Source organism: Falco peregrinus, chromosome 6, assembly GCF_023634155.1.
Source record: "Falco peregrinus isolate bFalPer1 chromosome 6, bFalPer1.pri, whole genome shotgun sequence".
In the NCBI taxonomy this organism is placed as follows: Eukaryota; Metazoa; Chordata; class Aves; order Falconiformes; family Falconidae; genus Falco; species Falco peregrinus.
This window is the reverse complement of record NC_073726.1, coordinates 23,587,106-23,610,965: the sequence shown is the minus strand read 5'-3', so window position 1 is coordinate 23,610,965 and position 23,860 is coordinate 23,587,106. Positions and strand designations below refer to the sequence as shown.

Sequence of the window (23,860 nt, the reverse complement as noted above, 5' to 3'; positions counted from 1 at the left end):
ATTTTTTTCATTGCTACTATGAAGTTTCTAAAGTTGGGGTTTTTTTGGTGGTGCCACTGGTATTGGTCTACATTAGGATGGCACAGGTTGGTTCAGAGTCAAAATGCAACGCTGCACAGAAATAAAATATGGGCTTTTCAAAGGAACCCCAGAAGTGTAGACATCTAGAAGGGGTTTTCAAAAAGCTTCTGACATGTCATGGAAGTATCAAAAAAGGTGTTGAAAGCATTTTCTGTCAGTTTTGTAGGACTTGAGTTGGCTTATTTGGAATCTTGAATTTAAATTAAATGCCTACAGGTATTCTGGGAAATCTCACTCAGGAGATAAGGCTGAAAAATGCTGCTTGAACAATTAAGTCATGCTCCTTTTGACCATTAGTGTCTGTGCTACCCACTCATGTGACTATCTGCACTGATATTACACTCCTTCTGTGTCTATCTTCCTGATTACTTTGGGTATCTGGAGATGTTCCCCAGTGCCTTCCTTAAATTTTTCCTTCATTAGCTTCCGTCCATTACTTGCTATTCTAACTTCTCCTGAGACTGAATAGTCCCCTTCTCTCCTTTTGTTGCCTTGAAACTATTTATAGTCTGTGATCACATCTCCCTGGGTTTACTCTTGTCTAGACTAAATATATTTAGCTCCTTTACTGTCACTTGGTGTGTCTTACCATGTCGTTTGTTATCTATCCTTGTTTTCTTGAGGTTTTCAGTACCTTTCCTAAACTGAGAAAAATAGAACTAAACACACCGTTCCGGAGTGGTCACACCAAAAGTATGTTAAATGACATTATTAGCACCACAGTTTTACACGCTATTTCATATATGTATTACTGGTAATAATATCACCCTAAGCTTATCTACCTTTCTTCTGGGCAGAAAGTTGAATCAATTCACTGCAAACTGCTGTAACAGTCAACTCTAGCAGTCACTTCTCACATCATAATAACTGAGATTTCCAGTGGAGCAGATCTGAATCTTTTTCTGAGATAATTTTCTTCCATCCAAAAATACGATTTTATTGAACTTGAAGCTTTGCAACACTATGTGACACTTTAAACAATTTAATGTTTGTTTTAAGTTTCTTTGTGAAAGCTGACCAATATTACCTGCCCCGTGAGGAAAAAAAAAAAAAAAAAAAAAAGTCCTATATCCAAGTAACTTTTTTTGGTTTGGATTGGGTTTGTGGTTTGGTTTTTTGGGTTTTTTGGGGTTTTTTTTTGTTTTTTTAATATCTGTTTCATAGGAAATTTTGAGATTCTTTCCTTATCTTTTTTATTTGGGAGAAAATACCATGTTTGAATGGCATATTCTTTGCAGGAGACTAGTTAGTTCAGTTTTTAATGTAAGGCCAACCTCCATCAAATAATTCATTATTACTCATTCTAGCTCATGCTTTATGAGGTTTTTCTGTTACAACTGACTTCACATACCAATGTACCAGTATGGATACTTAATCCATATCTTTATCGCAATCAGACTGACAGTACTGATGCCTTCCACCTCTAACTGTATATGCTCAGTTTGAAATGAGACCATCTTCTTTAGAAATAAGCTAAAATTTGGTGACTTGCTTAGGTGGTCATTGAAACAGGGCTTATTTGCAAGGGATCCAGGGGACAAAAGAAGTGAAAGAAGCTTTTACTGAATGTCGACACAGTCCTCTAAAGTGATTCATGTGATTTATGGAAACAGATATCCAAAGACTTACTCTGTAGTCACTGGATGTCACATAAAATATGGGGAGAAAGGCCAGCCAAATGATGCACGTTGTGTACATCGTGAAACCGATAAACTTGGCTTCGTTGAAATTCTCTGGACATTTCCTTGTTTTGAAGGCATATACAGTGCATAAGACTACGAGGATTACATCATATGTTAAGGAGATTAACATACTGGAATCTTTGACATTGCATTTCAATATGACAGTCTCTCTCTTCTCAGGAAGAGTGTACCGCCTGGTGCCAGGGGCCTCCAAGATAAGCCACACGGACACCACCACAATCTGTACCAAAATGAGACTCAGGCAGATGAAGACCTGAGAGCTGGGGCTGATGAACTTAGGCCTTTGGGCACCATTCTTTACACCATCAAATATTCTGGCTATGCAGTTCGTTTTTGTCAGAAGGGCAGAGTAGCAGACAGCAAAGGAACTTCCTAGCCCCAAACGACGAAGGGTGCAGATAGCTGGAGAAGGCTTAGCTATGAAGAAGAAAGTCATGCTGTAAGACAGGAAGACCCCAAAGAGTAATATGTAGCAGAGTTCACGGCCAGAGGCTTTAACCAGAGGGGTATTGTTGTGCTTGATGAACACTCCAATGACCATAAAAGTACAAATAAAACCCAGGCATGCAATGGTAACGGGACCTATTGCCCAAGCATCTTCCCACTTGATGTAGTCTTCTGGTAGGTCATAACAGCCAGTCAAGTCAGCTGTGGGCCATTTTCCAGGCCCACAGTCTGCACAAGTGAATTCATCAGCCAGGTACTCATAAGTTTCACAGGGAATACAAATCCAACAGCAGACATCTCCTGGTTGCATATTCTTCATCTCGTTAGGAGCACAGGGGTCACTGCACTGGGAGACAGGGACAGAGCTCCTGGACCAGTGGATAGAGTCAGCCTCAAGTGACAAGGTTTCTGCCCAGTGACCAACCTTCACATAGGAGTATCTGCCTCCAGTGTACTGGAAATTGAATACGTTGTATCGTCCTATCCCGTCTCCATAGGCATCAAATTTGACCATACTGTCTGCAGCATTGGGAGGATTGAATGGAGCTGTGAGGGAAAAAAAAAAGAAAAGAAAAGAAAAGAAAAGAAAAAGATAATATTATTATCAAAGCTACAGATGACTTCTTTCATCCCTTTGGCAAGCACAGACATCTGACAACTTAGAGAATCAAATTCAAGTGCCAACAGGTAAGTTGAGAGGTCTGTGTCTGTGTCATTTTTTAACTTGGAAGAAAAGAATAACTCAGATATAGAACTTTCTTTTGTTTTACTGTGTGAGGTATTTTTGTAAATGTTAGATTACCAATGTCCTTACTTCCCTCCCCTCCCCCCCCCCCTCCCCCGGCCCCGATACAAAATAATTCTTCAGTTATTTCTCATATTATGCACAAATGCTACCTTTCACATTTTCTCTTGAAAGAAGGAGGTCTGCTTCTAATTGATACTCAGAATTATTTGGTAAAGTTTGGCTGTCATGATTTAAGGAAATTCAAATGGTCAGTTAATAAACATCAGTTTTGAGGCCAACAGTCTGGAATGCAGTGGAACAGAAGATTCTCATGGTTTAACCCCAGCCAGCAACTAAGTACCATGCAGCTGCTTGCTGGTTCCACACCACCTCGGTGAGGTAAGTAGGAGAACTGGAAAAAACGTAAAACCTGTGGGTTCAGATAAGAACAATTTAATAACTTGAAAAAAAGTAAAATATACTACTACCACTACTACTACTACTACTACTACTACTAATTATAATGAAAAGGGAGATAAGAAAGATAGAGAGGAATAAAGCTCAAGAAAACCAAGAACCAAGCGATGCACAATACAGTTGCTCACCGCCTGTTGACCGATGCCCAGCCAGACCCCGAGCAATGAGCGGTGGCTCCAGGCTGACTCCCCCCAGTTTATATACTGGGCATGGCATTCTATGGTATGGAATAGCCCTTTGGCTGGTTCGGGTCTGCTGTCCTGGCTCTGCTGCCTCCCTGGCTTCTGCCCCTGCTCCCTGGCACAGCATGGGAAACTGAAAAGTTCGTGGTTTAGGGTAAGCACTTCTTAGCAACAACTAAACCATCAGTGTGGTATCAACATTATTCTCACAGCACATCCAGACCACAGCACTGTACCAGCTTCTAGGAAGACAGTTAACTCTATCCCAGCCAAAACCAGGACAACGATTCATTTTGAAGATGATGGATAAGTAACTATGTTGTCCTCAACAGTTTATTCCTATGTCTTTTTCACTTGTCCCTGTGTTTTGCTTCAGTTTTACCAGTTTCCGATATTTCTGAGGTTCCCAGCATGTGCTGCTTTGGTCCTATATCTTGTTTGGGGAACAGATGAAAAAAACCACAGACTCGATCTGTGACCTTCTGTGAAATCAATATTGTAACACTTCCAACTGGTAAGCTCTGGAGAGCTCGTTTTTTTCCTCCAGCTGAGGGAATGAAGAAATATTAAAAATGTGGGAGGAAATTGCATTTACCGTGTATGTGATTTATTGGTCGTTTGCTGTAGCATCAAGAGTGGACAGCTTTATAGGCAGGAAGAAAAAGGGTTTTTTTTTCTGCCATTGATGAGCAATAAAGGTGATTTCATTCCCCAGTGTCTTTGGTTACAGAAGTGGTCCTACTGTCATTGCTGGAATAAATCTCTTTCCCTCCATCTGTGCCCATGCTATACCTGAGAATGGGACAGTATCATATAAGGATGAAGTATCTGTTTCCGTTTCAACCTCCAGATACTTTAGATTTCTTGCAGTAGATTTATTTAGCTTCTATAAAACACTGAGGCCAAATTCTTTCACCTTTATTCCTGCAGAGCTTTACTTTATTTTGCAGTGCTCTCACTAAGGTCAGTGAAAGGGACAGTGTTTTTTATCACAGAATCCACAATCAGAGGGCTGATGCATAACCTTTACTGCCCCAGGTGCTGGAAGTAGAGTGCATTTCTTTCCCAACATTTTTTTTATCTTATAGCAAGGTTGGGAGATAATTTACGCCTGCCTATAGGCTCCTCTGGGTTTGAGCCAAGACTCTGCCTGTTCTTAACCCTGTCCTCTCTTGCATTTTACCACCTCACCTGTGTCAACCACAGTGGCGGACAGCCTTGGTTTTCAGGATTACAGCCTAGGTCTGGATAACCCAGGAATGTGAAAGAAGATTGCTTTCTCTTTTTCTTCACTGTTAGCATATGGTTGTACTGCTGGATAGCCCAATGAGACCTCTGAGTGCACAAAAATCAAGGGCGGCATAATATAGCCCCAAATGGCCAGTCCTCCTGGAAGTAACATGCTCTGAATTAAACAAGGGGCTAAATTAAAAATATAGGTCAGCAACAAGGATATTAAACAGCTTCCCTTCTCGCCCTCCACCTCATGCACAGGCACGCAAGCTCTCATCCAGGAGCAGCTTTAAAATGAAATCATAATGCAGCACTTAACAGCTCTTCAATAATGTGTTGTCATTGCCAGTGTCTTATTTCATTATTCATAACACTTATACGGATTGTAGAAGCTGTTAACACAGCAGCCCAATTTTAAGAGCCTATTTATTCACCTCAGTGTTATACAGGCCAGCTCCTGAGGTGTGCTGAGCGCCTGTGACTTCTGCTGGCACCACTGGAGCCACAGGTAAGCAAGGCAAACCAGAAACTGGTTGCATGGCTTATCTTCTGTCCAGGGCATAACTTCAAATGCATGAGTATCCCAGTGCAAGTCATGTCAGGGTCAGAAATATCAGCACTCCTCAGAGGGGTTCCCCCTGTGTAACATATTCAACAGCTTCTTAGTTCTAGTAGAATATTTATCACTGAAATAGAGCAAAGTATTTCCCTTGCACTTTGTAGGCAGGTCCAGAAGGCAAAGCAGGTAATCTCATGTCTGGTTAGCTTGAAGCTCGTGTGTTTGTTGCCTTCCATGGGGCTACTGATATGAAGAAAAGGTTTTTGTAGGACAATATGTTTTACATCAACCACAGCTTGTAGCTTGAAACATTAATTTTTAATGGCTGCTGATAGAGGAAAATAAATCACACTCTTTCAGATGGAATTTAACCAAACAGTGATGTATTAAATTATAGTATGGTGAGCCAAAGCCTACAAATGAGCCCACTGGGTGGTAGCAATTAGTATAGCCACTGATCACATATAAAATCACTAAAGCATTTTAACTGCTATTTGTCAACGTATTCTAGATCCTGTAGAACCACTTCCAAAAAGACATGTTTTCAGAAAATATGATGTAATTAAAATCATAAATATAAGATGCTTATAGGCAAGAATATGATATCATAAGAAAGCAAGACTTTATCTTTTAGAGTAAAAAGAACATTTTTTGCGTATTTGTAAATGATTTTCCCAGAGATGATGTCAGGCCATGTCATAACTCACTCTGAGAATTCTTTTGCAGTTACATTTCAGTTTTGAGAGTAAACCTACATTCTTTATAACAGGCACTTATTTCTGGCAAGTCTTTTTCAGAGTTGTAGCTAATCTGTTCTGGATTTGCCTCTTGGGAGATGAGAAACAAGTCTCTCTGGGTCTACCCATGCTGTTAGTTAGGGGGACACCTGAATGACAGTACAAACTTTGTCTCCTTTGAGCAGTGTCTTTGAACCTTCTTCTCCCTTTGCACTTCATGAAATGAATTTTCCTTATGCAAAGTGGTTATCCAAGTGAAATTCTATAAAAGAAGCTATCAAGGAAAAGGAAGGATAATTAAAAGTGACTTAAAGATAAACCAGTGACACTTTGTGCTCTGGCTTACAGCAGTTCGGCAATGAAGGTGCAACAGCAGTTACATGAGAAGAGGAGAAACACCCGGTATAGAGAGTGCAGGAGACAGAAGCCTGTGGAGCCAGAGTGCAGGCAGTCCACCTCTGTCAGCTCACTGAAGAAATCCTACTGAAGGATAGGATACCGCTGTGTAAGTGCAGGACAAACTACTTCAGCTTCAGATAAGAGATGAATGACTGTGTAGATTTATGACTGCTTTAGTAGCAGATATGGATACAAACATAAAATAACATCATAGCTTTTATATAGTGAATTATGTCACTTTGTTTCCGTCTTCCTACAGTGGGACCATCTTTTCCAACAATCACATAGATTGCAAGTATGTTCTTATGTGCTATTAGAAGCAGGTGAGTTGCTTTCATTTGGAAATATTTATTATTTCTTGTGCCAGTGAGGTACAGCTCTTGATGGAGGGAATTAATTCAGAAAGAAAGTTCTGAAGGGAGGATTTATTTTCTTATTGGGCAAAACCGCTATTTTCAGAGGTGGTATGGGAAATCTTTTTTGAAATTATTCCGATTCCGCACATTGGTTCAGCTGGGTGAAAAATACTCCAGGATTTTTTAACTAGGGATGAGTAAATGAGGAAAACAAAGCAGTTTTAATCCTAATTAGGCACTGGGAAACTTTTAAGAGACAGCACAGCCTAGGAAAAGATGTGCGTCATCTTAACTGGCTTGGAACCAGACGAGTCCTGTTTGCCAGCAATGTCTTTGGGCCAGGAAAGATATTTTGCATACAGCGTCTTGCATGTTTTTGGTACAGAGCTGAGTCTATAGATGTTGCCTTATAGAAAATATCATCAGTAACGCTTCCTGGTAGGGATGATGACAGGTATGCCTACATCTGAGAACATCTTTCACATCCAATAATATGTGCATTTGTTCTTTGCTTGCAGAGTGTATTCTTTCAAAACAAGGTACAGATCAGAGGCACAGCTCACTAGCTAGGAGGCAATTCATTAATAACAAGGTTCGATGAAAGCTCTGCAGTTTTTCAGCTCAGCAGTTGGCAAAGCTGTGGGATTTCATCTGGTTCGGAAAGAAATGTAAAAAGGACTATTGTGTGCACCAAAGGCACCTTCTTCAACAGCTTGTTGGCCCCAAAGACTTTCAGCCAATAGACTATAAGGAGATCATGATTAAACAGAAATGCAAAGGTGAAGAGGGAACAGGCTGGAGTTTCTGAGAAGTTCAGTAAAGCCTCCTTAGTCTCACTAGATGGTGCTGCAAAAACTCTGAACTTCTGATCTAAGGCTGAAAAACAAGACATTTGTTTATGTAATGGAAAAATATAGGTTTTTTTTTAAATGCCCCCCTACTCCTTCCTGTTACATATCCTGGGCAATGCCTTTTTAAAGCACTGTTAGGAAGAGCCTTGATAATAATGTAACAGGATATGGTGTGTTTGTCCAACGGGCTCATCTGTGTGTGTGATGCCTTATCTTGAAAAGTATCAAAAGGACCCTGAGAATGCATATCTTTTAATTTTCTTCTATTTTTATCTAGGTATGGTTTGTGGAGGTCAAAGCGACTTATTTCTGCTTGTCTGAACATTCAGAACGAGTAATGGAGACCTGTTGTCTCCACCCTGTTGGCACCCACTCCTGTTTCTGTCTCAGACACAGCTGGTGTCTACACCTGACTGGCAGAAGGGATGTTGAAATTTGGCAGTTTAAAAGTTAGTACAGGGAAGGCTCACAGTGAAGTGTCACTAGATTGTGTACCTCTCCACAATTAATAATTAAGGAATGGACTTAAAATATCAATTTTTTACAGAAACACATAGTCCTTTTTAACCTCTGCACCATTGTTTCTGGATGTGTTTTGGTCATATGTAGTATTGCCTCTTCTCATTCAGGAAATGAAAGAGAATGAGTAGTCTTCTATAAATGTTGTTTTCCTACTGTGACTACAGATTTTCCATTCAGCTCTATGGATTCTCTCTTAGGTTAGAAACGTGCTTGCTACAGGGACTTTTAACACGTCATAGACCCCCACAGCGTTTGCAGTAGTCAGAGACAGAAATGTTTCCCCAGGCTTAGCTGCAAGGTTCCCTCATGTGGGTGATAAGCATATGAGTTATCCTGAGATTCCCTCCTGCAAAGGAGAACAGGTATTTCTAGGGCTCACCTTAGAGTAGGTAGCTAGAGCAGCTCAGCTGAACTGCACCTGGCTTTTTTCTGCTGACCATAATGAGAGCGACTAGGTAAAATACATCTACAATATCTGTACATGAAGTTAGGTGAGATGAGTATCACCAGTACTTGGAACAGACAGGCTCACAGCTGGAGTGCCGAGTGTGCAAGCTCTTGTACAAGCTCCTGCAAAGGTACCTGTGAAGGGCTGCCTCCGGCAAGCTGTCTGCACAGGTGCTGCGTGTGCTGCGGAGGCTATCAGAGAGAACAGCCCAGGATAAAAGTGATGTGAATGCTGGAAAAATAAATGAAGAAGGGTCCAAAAGATGGGAAGAATTCATTCAGCTTGTCATTATCTTCAGCCTGGCTGAACACAGAACTCCCTAGCTGCCTTTCTTGTGAAACGCTTGCCTCAAGCAAAATGTTTTACATTTTCAGGAGTGTGCTGTTCTCTTGCCTGTGTGGCCCTTGGGCACATATGTGGCCTTCAGGACTGGGGGATAATGAACTAGATGCTAAATTACAAACCTTCATGGAGGAAATTATGAAGTCTCTCTTATTTTTTTAAGGAAATTTAAGGAATTAAAAAGGGAATTTCTGATTTCTTAAAGGATTTGGATGCAGAGATTACATAGAAGTTTTGTAGTCATATTTCTCTTTAAAAATAAAAACATATCCTCTGAAATTAAGAAAATGTCTTGAAGTTTTTGGTTAAGGTTGCATCAGTCCAACTTCAAAATAAATCAAACATTCATGGAAAAGCATCTAAGGTATTTTTCTTTTTTTTAATAAGTCTGCTAGGTTGATAATTGATATGAATGGTTTTTAAGATTCTAACATAGCAATGCCTTTCAATTGATATTATTCTTTTAATTTAAGATTATCCACTTTAGAAAATGGTTGGCACAAGAGGCAAAATGCATGCAAGGTAATTTATACTAGCAATCAGCTTGCAATTACCAAGTAAATTAAACCATGACTTTAAACTGCCTTACTCCTCCCTTAGGCCAGCTAGTTATTTTGTTAACAGAAGCAAAGGGAAGCCATTCCCATTATGAAGAATTATGGCCACCATTAGGGTGACAACACAGAAGCTCAGGAGCTGAAACTGTAAGTTCTGGGCTGGCCTTTGGTACCCCTTGAAATGTTTTTGGTCTGAGTTAAAAGGGAGTTGGCTGGTGAATTATGTGTCAGTTGCTGAACATTAACATTGCTTTCAGAGCCTGAGATTTTGGTTGGGGCTTTCTGCCAGTCCCGTGGTTATGAGTTCCCTGTGTCCAATTTGGACTTTTGCGTGAGGGACATTCTCACCTAACCTCAGTGCTGGGAACTGGTGTCATGCTCTACCCTGCTCTCTTCTCAGCACATCTGGGACACAGCTGAAAGAGGTTGCAGCAGTGTTTTAAGTTTGCTAAAATTTACTTGTGGGCTAAGTGAGGGACTTGGATATGTGATAGGGGTGTGAGTCTTTCTCTTTTCGGAGGCACCATTCTATGACATGCTAATTCCATGCCCAGATTACATATAGTAGCTGATGGCTAAGGAAGTGTTGAAAACCTAATATTTCTTTGTCCTTCTTTGTCAGACTGAAGGAAATATGAATTGATTCAGTTACTAAGATATTGAAGGAAGGTAGTTAAAACACTTTTTCCTCTGTGGGGACTTGAGGATTAGAGAAGTGTTTCCAGACAGTGCTCTGAATAATTTAGTTAGGTAGCTTGCCCTTAGAGATCAGAACCAAATGAACTATGAAATAGACCCTCTGGCTATTATTTCCTAGTTGACTTGATACGAAGACACTCCCAAAACAGGTGGGCTGACATAGATTTAATTACTTACAATGCAATACTATTATTTAGTAGTAATAATACTCTTGCTGTGATGGTCTAAGATTCAAGAAATTTCAAGCCTATAAGAAAGGCAGTATTTTTGATTAGAATATAGATGGAAGAAATGCACAAGCTTTCAGGCACAAGGGCACTTCATTAGGTTATCAGAAAAACTGCTCAACAAATTTGACCTTCAATTATTTTGAAGGAACAGCTCTGCACGGACTTCAGTATATCAGGTTTTTATTTCCTTCTGGAAACACAATTTCAGTTTGCAAGCAGCCTCATTACTATCCATTTGCGAAGTAATTGCTGAGAGCTTTCTGTTCCCTTCTTTAAAAGTATATAGTTTAAAAACACAAGGCCTGGTCAAGATGCAAGACAAGATACAGCAAAGAGGTGTTAGGTCAAAAGCTTCTGTATTTTTTCCAGATATATGGGCAGTTTAATAAATGTATTGCCTCTTCCTACAAACCTTACGACGCTATGCTATTATTTTTGTTAAGAAGCTACTGAAAACTCTCAGCAATCATCCTACAAATTGCTAATAATGAGGTAATTTGAAAAATGAAATTGCATTTCCAGTAGGAAAACAAAACCGTAAGTAGTGAATTCTAAGGAAAGCGTCTTTTTGAAATAACTGCAGCTCAATTTTATAGAACACTTTGTGGAAAAAAAAGAGCTGCAGGATGCTTCAGAGCATCGTAGCATTGTAAAGAAACAATGCTATGGTGAAACACACAGAGGAACCTTTGTGCTCAGATGTACTTGGCTCATTGTACTTGGCACATCTGACATGACGTTGGTGGAAGACAAAGTAGACTTGGAGTTCAGCTGGAAAGGTAAATGTTTCACACATGGTGTAAGATTCTGGACTGTATCAGTTTACTCTGTGAATATAATATGTGCATGAAAAAAAGTGCATATTAGAATGTCTATGTTGAGAGTGTAGTTTTCTCACAGAGCTCCTATAGTCAGTGGAGAGAAGGAGACACCTCCAAAGGTGGGCTCTGACTAAATGGAATTGCCATCAGGAAGGTGGGTTACTTCCTCCACCAACAGGTCTGCAGTTATTAGACTACAAAATGAGTTGTGGCAAAGTAGGTGTGAGAGCAAGCTGACTTGAATATTGGCCACAGATAGAGAAAAACTAATGCTTTCAGTAAGGCCCACCACACACATTAAATATGACTCATCTTTCTTTGTAAAGGTTTGATTCCGGATTTTCTTTTTACTAAATTCCATATAATAATGTGATGGCTAGAAATGTCCATCTACTGCAATAGCAGGTTAAATCAGTATTCGGTAGAGTATATCTCATGTAGGACAAAATGCTGAGTCTGCCAATCGAGAGGTGAAAATGGGCTACTTGCAACAACGAATTCTAGTAAAAAGATAGGGAGATAAAGGATAAGAACTCCTGGCTTTTAAGGTTATTCATGCATATCACACCCCAGTGGCAAAGGTAGCACGTCACCTCTCCCAACATCATCAGTGCTCATTGGCGTGCATTATCCTAGAACATGCAAGCTGCATGTCCCATTAATACTTGCAAATTTTTCTGCTCTCAGGAAGAAAAGATAAAGCTGAGAGCACAGAATCATTTTTGCTAGTGTTTTGCTTCACTGAATCAGTTTGGCAACAGCAATCACCAGACCTCAGGGGAAAATGTAAAAAGAAAATGTTGATTTATTTCCCTGTTTAATGGTGGAAGCAGAGACACATTGGTAGGCTTAGACTGATGAAGTGTTTCAGAGATCTAGAAAGGACATTAACTAACAGTACTGCCTGAAACCTTCATCTGACTTGAGACACTTTCTTCTCTAAAGAGCCTTTGAAAATGGGCTTTTTATTCTTTCAGTTACTGGACCATTAACTAGCCATTGGCTACTTACTCAAATTGATGTGGAAATGTTCCCAATAGCAGCTTCATACAATGTCTTATTTCCCACTGTCTGGTGGGGATCTGTCCTGGGACAGCAGGCCGATCTCTGCTACCAAGCTGCCATCAAGATCTTGGAGCAGTGATCAGCTGCCCCATCCATCAGGGCCATAGATCAACATAATGGAAAAATCCTGCTTTTGGAGAAATTATAGGTAAAATTTATTTATGAGTTCACACAGTGTATAGTTATTTGTGGCAAATGAAGGGACCAAAGAGTAGAACCTTCTACTGTTGCAGGCAACTATGTAATTGCTGCTTAGACTAGAAGAGTCCAGCAACCCCACCCCATACACTTCTGCATATGGTCAAGCATTTTCTAGTGTTTTGTAGCAGATTGATGACCTACTGTAAAAGGTAAAGAACCGCTGTGAAAGCGTTCCCACTGGAAGAGAGCGGGCAAGTTCTGTAGCAGACATTCAGGCTCCAGAGCTACTCGCACACGGTCAGCTGCTGATCACCACAGAAATTCAGCCTTGGCAAGAATGGGGATTGCTTTTAGGGCATAATCAATAGAAGGAAGAGCATGTACACAGCATGTGCAAAACATCCTGTGTATGGTGAAAAGCCAAAAGAAATAACAAGAAGCTGCAAGGACAGTTAGGGCCTCTGCAAGAAAGGGAGCAAAGGGAAAACTGAGAGAAGGATCACCCTGGGACTGTCCGCTGGTTGTGGGTGCCACAGCTCAGCAGTGCTGCTACCTAAACACCGGTTTCTGTAGAAAAAAACTCTGCTTTTTGATTTGCTGATCACTTTTTTGAAATGCAAACTCAGCAGTCATACATCAAGCATTACCTTTTACTGTAGAATTTTTTTAAGGAAATTAAAATTTAAAAAAACAGTGAGTGCTCTTGTGAGAGTGTGTAAGTGTGCGTACATGTGCCTGTGTGTGTTTTCTGATCCCAGCTTCCCACATGGCAGTGTGGCTGATACCGTTAGGAGTCGCAGACCACCCTGCGAGTCCACACGCTCTCAGCTGCAGAGTTGCACAGGATTTCTGTGGCACACGCGCTCTGTGTGAGGACTTTGTTCAAGGCTCTGCTTTACCCAGCTTTCTCACACTAAGTAGTTTCCCTATTTCCACTGAGCATGGTGCAACTCTTTCCGTGGCTAAAACTGCAGCATTTTCTTAGCTGAGCCTCGTATTTCAGTCACGGAAGTGGTAAGTATTTCACATGTACAAAGGAATTGGTGCATTAGCTTATTCTGTTGCCCATCAAATTGTCTGGAATCTGTGTATAGCAGCAAATAGAAAAATGCCCTGCATGAAACCCATATTGAATTGAGGAGCAATTGCACATGCACATGTAGAAAGTGAATATCTCTCAGCCTTCAGAAGTACTCTTGAATTTTTTCCGTAGCAAAAGTGCTAGATATACATGTGCCATGAGTTTAGAAGAGATGAGATGACTCATGTTTTGGCAAGTAGAAAGATGGGCTTGTAGCAAGAAAAGGAAAACTGTAAGAGAAGAAAAGCGGATGCAAGACTAAGGGGGCAGGGGCCTTCAGAGTGCGAGGTACATTAAATTCTGCTTTCTATTTACTGGGTGTTGGTGACTGCCATTCACATCACTACTGCTTTTGGCTCCATGCTGTTCTTTGTATGCACTAAGGAGAGAGTGATCTTTGCTGTGGAGACCCTACAGGCAAACTTAATGACCTTGGTAATTATTTTATGATTGCCGTGCCTTAAGCTTAAGGGCTTATATTTGGAGATATTGTCATTTCTGGCTTAGGGCTAAACCCCTTTGCATCCCAGTAGTGAGCAGGAAAGTTTGTGGTGATTTACTGCTCCATGGACGGAGCAAGAGGTGAGAAAAAAAAAATCAAAGGATTTCTCCTTTGCCTGATCCATGCTACAGCTAGGATTGTGTGGATGTTTTTGTTATAAATTTCTTTGCTTCTTATACACCTGTTCGTGAATATGTGTGTTCCCCCTGCCTTGAAGAATTTTAGTATTCTTTGTATTTGCCTCTGTACTTATATATTATATCCTCTGTAAAAATACGCTTTCATGGCAGGAAGAAGGAAGCAAAAGGAATTTACTCACCCTGATAACAGCAATGGAATATCTTTTTACATTAGATTCTGTGTCTGCTGACAAAATAGCCATACATATTGCAGTGATGCCAAAGCAGTCATTCTCTGAGACGCTTTTAGAGGTGTTTAGGAATGTGGCTCTATGAGATGAATAAATGAAAGACACCCTTTACCACATTTGTCTGCCAGGTCCATCCAGTTTGCAGTTGATGGGGATTGGGTAGAAGTTCAGTTTGGGAAGAGTACTTATACATAAACAGAGTTTCTGCTCCACAGATGTGCAGAGCTGATTGCTTTTTGAATTCTCTTTTAGAAGGTAGGTGTGATCTACTGGCCTGAGTAATTTTTTAAAAATAAGAATACTAACACTTGCATGAATAAGAAAGGTAAATTTGTGGTAGGAAATCCTTTCAGTCATTCCTCTGAAATTTTTGCCCTAAGTACTTCTTTTGATTCATGAGACTATTTAAACAAAGGATAAGGCTGTGAGTATTTGGGAAATATGTGTGTTAATGCAAAAATTTACACAAGGGATGTTTGCAGTCTGGGTTGAGTTCCCTTCTCTCTTTTAGATAGAGAAACATGACTATCACTGAGCAGCTTTTTTCTGCACTGGGAGTCAGAAGTGGGCAAGACAAGCTTAAAGGGAATAGTTCAGGCTTCGCAGAAAGCTGGAATAAATTCACATGCTCATCCGGGCTGCCATTTAACAAGTACAAGTACAGCAATCAGCTTGTGACAGGTATGTCTGGAAATATGCTACGTGGAAGTGATGTAGGATTCAGACCCAGATCCATGTCTAATTGCAGCACCAGACTGGGATGAATGTTAGTGTCATGTTAATGCAGCTTATACTGGTTTTGTACCTATTCCTGTTCGGTCAGTGTTAGCCTGGGAATATATTTGCACTGAGCTCTACTGGGTGAAGCAAGTGTGTCTTCCAGGAATGTAGTGATATTAAGGCTACTTCAGGAGAAAAGGTGATTTTCTACAGATTATGCGTTCAGTTCTGCCTTTCTGGTATAATTATTAGCTGCCAACCAAAATAGAGGTTTGGTAAAAATAACATAATGTTTAATTATCTTTGGGATTAGACTGCTGAGTTTGTGACTGTCTGTAGTTTTCTTCATCACCCTTTGAAAAGACCAATTTTCTTGGGGACTCACTGGAAGTCTAGGACACACCTAGAGAGTAATTTAGTCTCCCAGTGTGTCACACTGTTTCAATGTGTCCCTGTGCAATCTCCTTCTCATGTCCTTGTCCTCATCCTCATCAACACTGCTGTGGTCATGTTCCGAGCACAGCCTCTGACTTTTTCAGCCCCTAAACCAGCACCCCAGCATGCAGGTGAGACTAACTGAGATTAGTTCTGGAAGTGCTGAATTGCTCTTCCATAGCAGTTGATATAGAAGAAGCTGGTCCTCATGTCGGCTGTTCAGAGCCAATGCAGATGCTAAAAGGTAAGGGGTAAGATTCCTGAACCAAACTGTTTTCTCACATGGTATCTTGTTCTTCCAGGTGACAAGGAGAAAGAGGCAGACCTAACATCTTTTCACTTGCATGTGAATGTCTCTCACAAGGTAGATCTGCATGAAGAATAAGAATATAATCACATGGTATGTCCTGAATTCTCCCCCTATTGTAAAGACCAGTGGGACTGGAAAAGTGAGCGTTTATGATTGGGGGATGAAATGGCTGTACTACTTGTCCTGCTCCTCCCAGCACTTCGACTGTGCAGACCCTCAGTGTTCGGGATTCACATGGCATTTGCCAGCGAAACAAAAGAAGAAATAATAATGGTTATAAAATAAGCAGCTGGCAAACACAGAAGTCTGGGATTCAGGTAAATTAGGTTACCAAGCCTTCTGTCTCTCAAATATGTGATCCGAAAGAAAATCATTGCTCAGTTTTTCAGTCCTCTGTTTCTTCATAAACACGAGGTGTCTAATCTCATCCTCATTTACATACCCGCATGGACGCTGTGCAATCTAGAGTTTTATAAGATGCCTAAAGGCTACATTATTAACATGACAAAAGCAGCTGACTATACGTTACATGCGAGGCACAGACTATATAACTTTATGTTCAGTTTTTCATAGCTCATCTGAAGTTGTGGGTTGTATAAATATTCAAGCAGAGGAAATTGAGACAGAGAGCCATTTGCTATTTTAGGGATGTCAAAGCACTTTCACCTAAATGTGCTGCTATAATAAGTTTGGGGCCATTGCTGGCCTGTGGCTTCTGCAGACTTTCCAGGAATGGCACCCAGGTGGGTAAAGACCAAAGGCAACATATTTCCAGAGCCTTCCTGAAGGGCTATGAAGAAAAGTTGTTGCTGCTCTGTGTCCTGCTAGTGCTGCATTCCTGTCTTTTTGTCTGTGGGAGCTCAGCAGCCAGGTCAGGCAGAAGAGTGGTGGCAGATGGCAGTGGTGGCAGTGGTGGCAGCAGGCAGAAGTACCTCACTCTCAAGTTAGATGGGAAGCAATGGTCCCAGCACACGTTGGCTTCTGCTGTTGAAGCTTATCTCAAGTGGTAAGAATACAATTCAGCCTCTGCTCCTGCTCACTCAGGCTCATTACTGTTAATACCAAATGAAAGCATGAAAAGGCAGTATTTTATGGTGGTCACTAGCTAGAGAACAGACACCATTGACCTGCAATCATGGCAAGAGAATTTTAATGAAAATTTTGTTTGGATGTTGTGCCCTAGAGATGACAACGTCTTGTGTCCTGCTGCCAGCCCAAGTATCCAGTTTACACAGTGCAGTGTGTGACACACAGCGCATCCAGGGTGCAGATAGGATTGTTTGCCATTGTGATACCTCAAACCTAAACCACAGGATAAAAAGTTTTCATAGTATTTTAATTTCAGCCAGTTTACATCTATAAGGCCCTGAGCAACTGGGTGTGACGGCACAGCTGACCCTGCTTCAGCAGGAGGTTGGACTAGACACCTCCTGAATGCCCTTCCAACCTGATTTGCTCTTTAACTTTATTATTCTATATATTATGAATCTACATTATACACAGTTGAATATTATATGTATGAAAATATGCAGGTATATAAACAACGTACATAAATGCATGAATATATACACTTATTAAAAGCTTCAGGAAGGAATAAGCAGAGATTTCTGTCCAGGAACCTGTTGGAGCGGTAAATTTGCTCAAGAGAAAGGAACTGCAGACCCCCATATCAGCACCCAGATCTGCAAAGAGGCAGCTGGAGGAAGGAGAAAGTAGAGGGGGATCATCAGGAAAACCGGGCTGTCAAAATCTTGCTACAGCTCTGTGTGTGTGTATGCCACAAGGTAACTCTAATATAGAGAGAAATATGGGAAAATACCATGCAGGTTCCTGTTCCTTTGCTCTGAAGCAGGAAGTATCAAGTGTGCTTTTAGCTGCTTTCAAGGTTTTAGATTCTATGACACATTTGTGGTCCTAGAAAAAAGGCAGTATTTTTTCCTATAAATCCTAGACATCTTTTTCATGTATATTTTTAATGAATATCTTGGGAATTTCATTCTACATTTTCCTTGAATTTATTGGCCACAAATCCAATATGAATTACACTTTTAAAACTTTTATGAATAATAAGGTATTAGATGCCTTCTGCCATGGAAGTTTTACCTTCAGGTGAAAGTGGTGTTTGTTTTACAAATAAGCACCACAGGGAAGGCCAGGAGGACCTTACCGCTCGCTGTTTGAGTGCTGCGGGCCAAGGGGATCTGACCTGATGAGCAGGAGCTCATTGGGTGAAATGACGGCATAGCAGGGCTGTCTGCTGCAGAGCCTGGGATGCGGGCTCTAGCTTTATCTGCACATCTACTGACTGGTACTCCCTGCTCTAAAGTTATACCTGGCTTTTGAAGTCTCCACATTTTTAATCTGCTTGTGATAACAGATGCTTCATTTTTTGGTCTGCACTCTGTGCAAGCCTGGCAGGACGCTGAGCTTCAAAGTAGACTTTTGACAGGAAGTATGTGTGGCTAAATCCTAGAGAAAGTACCATGCAATGCTGCTGTGCTTAGCAGGGAGGTGACATCTGCTTGTGCAGACCATGACTTTTAACCTCTTTTCTACTTGGGTGGAACAGTTATGATGGAAATGACCCATGAATGTGTGTTCACACCATGGAAGTCAGCAGTGTTCAAGAGTAAATGCGAAGGTGAGTTTGTGTTCCCACTTCATATTTGAGTGTTGACTAGGGCAGAGTGGGGAGGAGGAAAAGAAAGAAAATAAACCACACAAATGTAGGACCAGGCAGGAATAAAAGTTTTGTCACAGAGCCCGGTGAATGAAAGGGGACAAATCAGACCTGACCTACAACCTTTTTCTCATTTTGAGTAGTCATTCTAGTTAGCTGCAGGAGAGGATTTTGCCTCATATAAGCTTGGTTTGATGATGCAGGTTTTGCTGTAGAAGGGCTGGATTTCTGAACATAATACAGAGAGGGATGTAACAGTGACTCTTGTGGAGGAAGACAGGGGGAAAAGACACTAAGTACTATAAACATATGTGCTGCCTAAAATTTCTAATGATCTGTTTTTCAGGGTTATTGCTTTAGCCAGTTTCCTCCTACTATTTGCTGCAGAGATTCAGAAAGCTGCAGAAGACAGGTGGACATGCACACGCCCCTAAATCCAACCTCCCTCTGCCCGTACGCTCCTGCACTAGCCTCATGGCATAGTCAGTCCTGCAACGCCATCATCCCTGTGAACTGCACCGTGGGAAAAGCCACTGGAGCCCAGTCCCATGCCCTTAGGTGACAGGGCTGTCACCCTGCACTGCCTGCTCAGCGACCTGGGGACAGTTGGAGCTAATGCTGGTCCCTGAATGTCACTGCTGCCCTTCCTCACCCTGGCCAACCTGCAGCCCAATGCCCTGGAGGAGCAGCTACACCAGGTAGCAACATGTGGGGCACAGCTGTGCAGGACCTGGTCACTTTGTCCCAAATGATGGATAGATACCCCTTTCACACTGGTCATGATAACACTCATAACCCATGTCAAATATTGTGAGGCTTGCAATAACTCTGTGGGCAATGGGAACGCTGCTTTGCTGTGTCATCCTGGGGGCCTAAGGTGGCTAAAACAGTAGAGCTGGTTGTTGCACTGGCCCCTCCACCCCTCCTCCCTGAGGGAGGGAGGTTTCTGGGAATGTGGAGCTCTGCCTGGATCCCTGGATTCATAGCCCTCCTGAGAGTCTCCTCCATGCACTGCCCTCCACCAAACAGTGCCTGGGTGCTGGTGAGAAGTTGAGTTTACTCTGTGGTCTCTCCCATGGAGCCCTTTACTTCTGTTCAGCACTTCTTTGTTAGCACTTGCTAACAGCCTCTTGAACCAGCATGTCTTTATCAGCAGAAGAGCATCAGGAGTCAGAACATGAAGTGCTACACTTGTGCCCTCAGGAAGCAACGCAAAGGATGGGAAGATCAAGAAGATGAGCCAGCTTATATCTCTTTGAAAGGCCAAACAAGTGCTGAGATGGAGTGAGTGTTTATCTAGGGGCTGGGCTTTGCTTTCTCTGATTCTGCTGCTGCTCGAAGTGGGAATTAGGCATAGGCGTCTCTTTTCTCAGTTACTGAAAAAGCTCAAGATATCATTACGTTTGTCGTATATATATTACTGACTTGCAAGAAAATTTTGTGCTCGGTGTATCTCACAGACAATAAGGAATGATATCTCACCCTGTTTTCATGCCACACTGCAGTTCTGTGTAGTTGTTTCAATTTAATGAAAAAGGAGACATAAGTAGGACCCCAGAGACATTAATGAAATACTTGTCACACAGCATGTCAGCAGCAGTGGCAGCATGAGACTGCACAAATCCTGGCCAGCCCCCTACTCCAACACTGCTGTTAGCTGGTTTTTGAGTGTTTCCCTATAGGTCCCACTAACGCTGTGCCTGAGAGTCTCATTTCAGGCTTTCAGCTAAATGGCAGGTGAGAATCTTAGTTGCTCTGTGCTCCATCTGTAGTCAATAACAAGAGATGTAGGGGCAAATTGTATTTCATGTGGGCTACCTCACATGAGCTGAACCACACTCTGTAAGTGCTGATCCCCTTCATTAACCGAAATCAGGGACTAACCAAAACTCATTCCAGTGCGTAGGGTAAATGTCAAAAATTGCACAGTCCCACACCAGTCATATAAATGCACCCTATCATTTACTGGTGTGTTTGAAATGCACTGTCACTTATTCCTGGGAGCCAGAAGAATACAGTCAGGGCCATTTGTCAGGTTTCTTTCATGGCAAGCTGCAGGTTTATGCATGTGGGGCTCATCTATTCATACCTCTGCCTTGCAGCAGAGGAGGCATTGCTTAAAAAGCTCTTTGCCTAAGAGTGAATACAGCTATCACTGTTGTTCTGTTTCTTGCCTGCTTCCTTTTGGTGGGTGTGCAACACTACCTCAGCTAAAGAAGAAAGTTCGCAACCTGACTTGGTTGCAGTGTACCTGATGGGCTGGTAACATCCATGCCATCCCCTCTCCGCACTGGGGGTACGTTCTCAGATTTGGAGCTGGAGATACGAAAGCATCATCGATCAAATGTACCATGCAGCAAGGTCCTGACATCGTATTAACAACACACCCAGTGACTTTCTTCAACCAGAAAAGAGCAAAGGCGCATTCTTGGTCCAATGGAAATCAATGATAAGAGTTGTATGTATCACAATAACAACCCTTTCTGATTGCTGATTCAGTTGCTGATTCTCTCACTGTATAAAAATCGCTCATCTGCTTAAAAAATAACTGACATTAAATCATGGCTTCACTTTATAATGGAAGAAGTGGTAACAAAGAAATGAGATGAGCATCATGCTGTAAGCTAGTAACAATATACAGGGAATAAAACCATTAGAAAAGAACTCAACAGGTTTTTCAATGTTTTAAATTGGAAATTAACTGGAATTAATGCTCTTCAGAATTTGAAAGATTTCCATTTTGGTTTTAAAACAAATTAATTTGGTTCAAAAAAGAGACTTCTGTTTTCAAAATTGCAAAATGACAGGCTTTAAGGTTTTGGTTTTAGGTTTGTTGGTTGTTCTTTTTAAGGCTTGAACAGCTTCAGCTTCCAATTCATAAAAAGTACAAAAGATATTTCAGTCAAAATGAAAATGAAATTTTCTGGCTGTCTCTAAGTGAAAATTTTCCGGGAGTTTTGGTCAAAGAAAATTGTGGCTATTTTGACTTTATGACTAAATGCTGAGTGAGAAAACGCTTGGGTGCTTAAAAAGATCTCTGCATGATAGAAAAATGGTTAGGGATCATGCACTAGAACCAAGTTTATTAAGCGACAGACTAAAGCTTAGACTCTATTAAGGATGTATGCTTTTAAGCTCATAAAAATAACTGGTGTGTCAGAAAAAGTTTCAAAATAATTGCAGTTTAGGTTATTGAAGTGACTACTCATTTGGGTAGGCTGTTACTGTCCTGAAGCATCCCCCTGGCAGGGACAGAAGCACATGGCACAGCAATGTCATCCCTTGTGATCAATATGCCAGGACCCAGCTTCTGTGAAGCGCTGTGCTCCTTAAACGGCTTGATTTCAACAATTTGAAGACATTCAAGTATCTCTGAGGATAAATGTAAGCAAATGAGAAAATAGTTTTGATGTATTAAGTGCTGTGTGGAAGGGGAGGAGAAATAATGGGCTTTATTTTCCATAGGTCTGAAGGCTAAGAGGTTGTTCCATTCTGTCTTTTGCTGCTTGTGAAATCACTAAGGAAATCAAATGCAATTACAGCATGGCATATGATATGTATAAATTGCCTATGCATCTGTGTATGTCATGGCACATGACTATCCTTACTGGTGCAGCAGCCGTTCAGGAGGACGCCAAGCACCACGACGTACACAAGCGCTGTGTTGCTCAGGCCAGGCACGTGGCTGCAGCTGCATGGCATGCAACACTCAGAGGAAGGTTTTGAAGCATCTCAACTTTCAGCTGCTCTCACATTATTTTTCCTTCGTAACCGAACCTATTTTACCAGAGCACGTCCAAGATCCTGGGTCCTCCTGAATCCCCTCCCCAGAGGTGAGTTAAGATGCAGTAAGTGACCAGTCCCATCTGCTTATTCTTGACTGCCATGGTAAAGAAATCTGGAGACATGGGCTGCAGGAACCCCTGACATGCTCTAAACAACTCAGCTAGTCAGCTAGCAGGATGCTGGGAGACCAGGGGTCCCAAGAAGCTCTGCAGCATGTGCTGGGAAGTATGCCTACAAGTACCCGAGAAAATGGAGTACATGGCTACACCAGTCATACCCCACTGGAATGAGAGAAGCAGCAGGGATGCAGTTGGTAATATCTACAGATGGTCTGAATCAAATGCTGGGAAGACCTCTAAAGGAGGGAAAAGTTCAAACTCTAATCTGACAGTTTCACATATTTTCCAGTGTTATTAATGTAGCACCATTATTGAGGGTCTCTTGGGACTGAGCATGTTGTATCATACACGTATTTATCCTTCAATTCCTCTTGAAGCTAGTTCTCATACAAAGCACAGCATGATGCTTCCTTACTATCAACTTGGTCAGCTGAGAATATCAGTTTAATAATACATAGAAATGCAAGCTCAACTGAGATGCATCAGAAGAAAGTTACACGTGTAACAACAAAAAAACTACACTTTACTTGTTTCCTTTGTAGATCTATTTAGCCTTGCTACAGTGTAATATTAATAGCAAACCTAAGCTCAACCATTGTAGAGGAATTATTGAGGAATGAAGGCAGGTTAATTAGCATTGATAATATACAGCTGTGGGCTTCCTTCAGTGGCAGTGGGCTGGCTGAGGTGGATAATGTGCAGCTGTGGCTGGTTCCTGCTAAGTAGCTAAATAGCTCTAAGGGGTTTAGAAGAGAGAGCACTGGATGAAGAGGGACCCAGAAGAAGCAGCAGGAGGAGAGAGAGTGCCCTAGATGTAGGAGAGGGCCCAGCAGAAGAAGGGAGCCTGGATGAGAGGAGGCTGGCTGGAAGAGGAGCCAGGAGAAGGAAGATCTGGATGCAGCAGAGAGAAGCAGCAAGGTGGACCAACCTGAATAGGATGAAGAAACAGCATGGACAGTAGCTGAACCTTTAAAGCATTGTGTGAGACTGATGGTGGTGCCAAGGCATGAGAAGGCTGGTCTGGGGTAGTAAAAGCCTTGTTGCTGCCAATTAGTTTTGATAGTGCTGTGACAAGCCATATGTGAGAGCAAAAACACAGACATGTCGTGTGGTGCTTAGCTGGTCCCCATGAAGTTTGCTCATATCATTGCCAGATCATTCACTCTCTCTCTCTCTCTGCAAATCTCCTGCATGTGTTTATTCTAGTTTTTTATTACTCAGTCATCCAGTCTAAAGCACTGTAACATGAGTAATGGCATTATCCCACCTAGTTAAATATT

General features: G+C 41.6%; 1 protein-coding gene across 1 annotated transcript in view; it reads right to left on the bottom strand.

Annotated features, from left to right (window-relative positions):
* GRM3 (glutamate metabotropic receptor 3) overlaps positions 1-23,860 on the bottom strand; it is a 113,834-nt gene that overhangs the window by 12,436 nt on the left and 77,538 nt on the right. Inside the window, exon 4 of the mRNA XM_005240171.4 lies at positions 1,711-2,777. Within this exon, the coding sequence (XP_005240228.1) occupies positions 1,711-2,777 (1,067 nt within the window). The remainder of the gene's footprint in view (positions 1-1,710; positions 2,778-23,860) is intronic.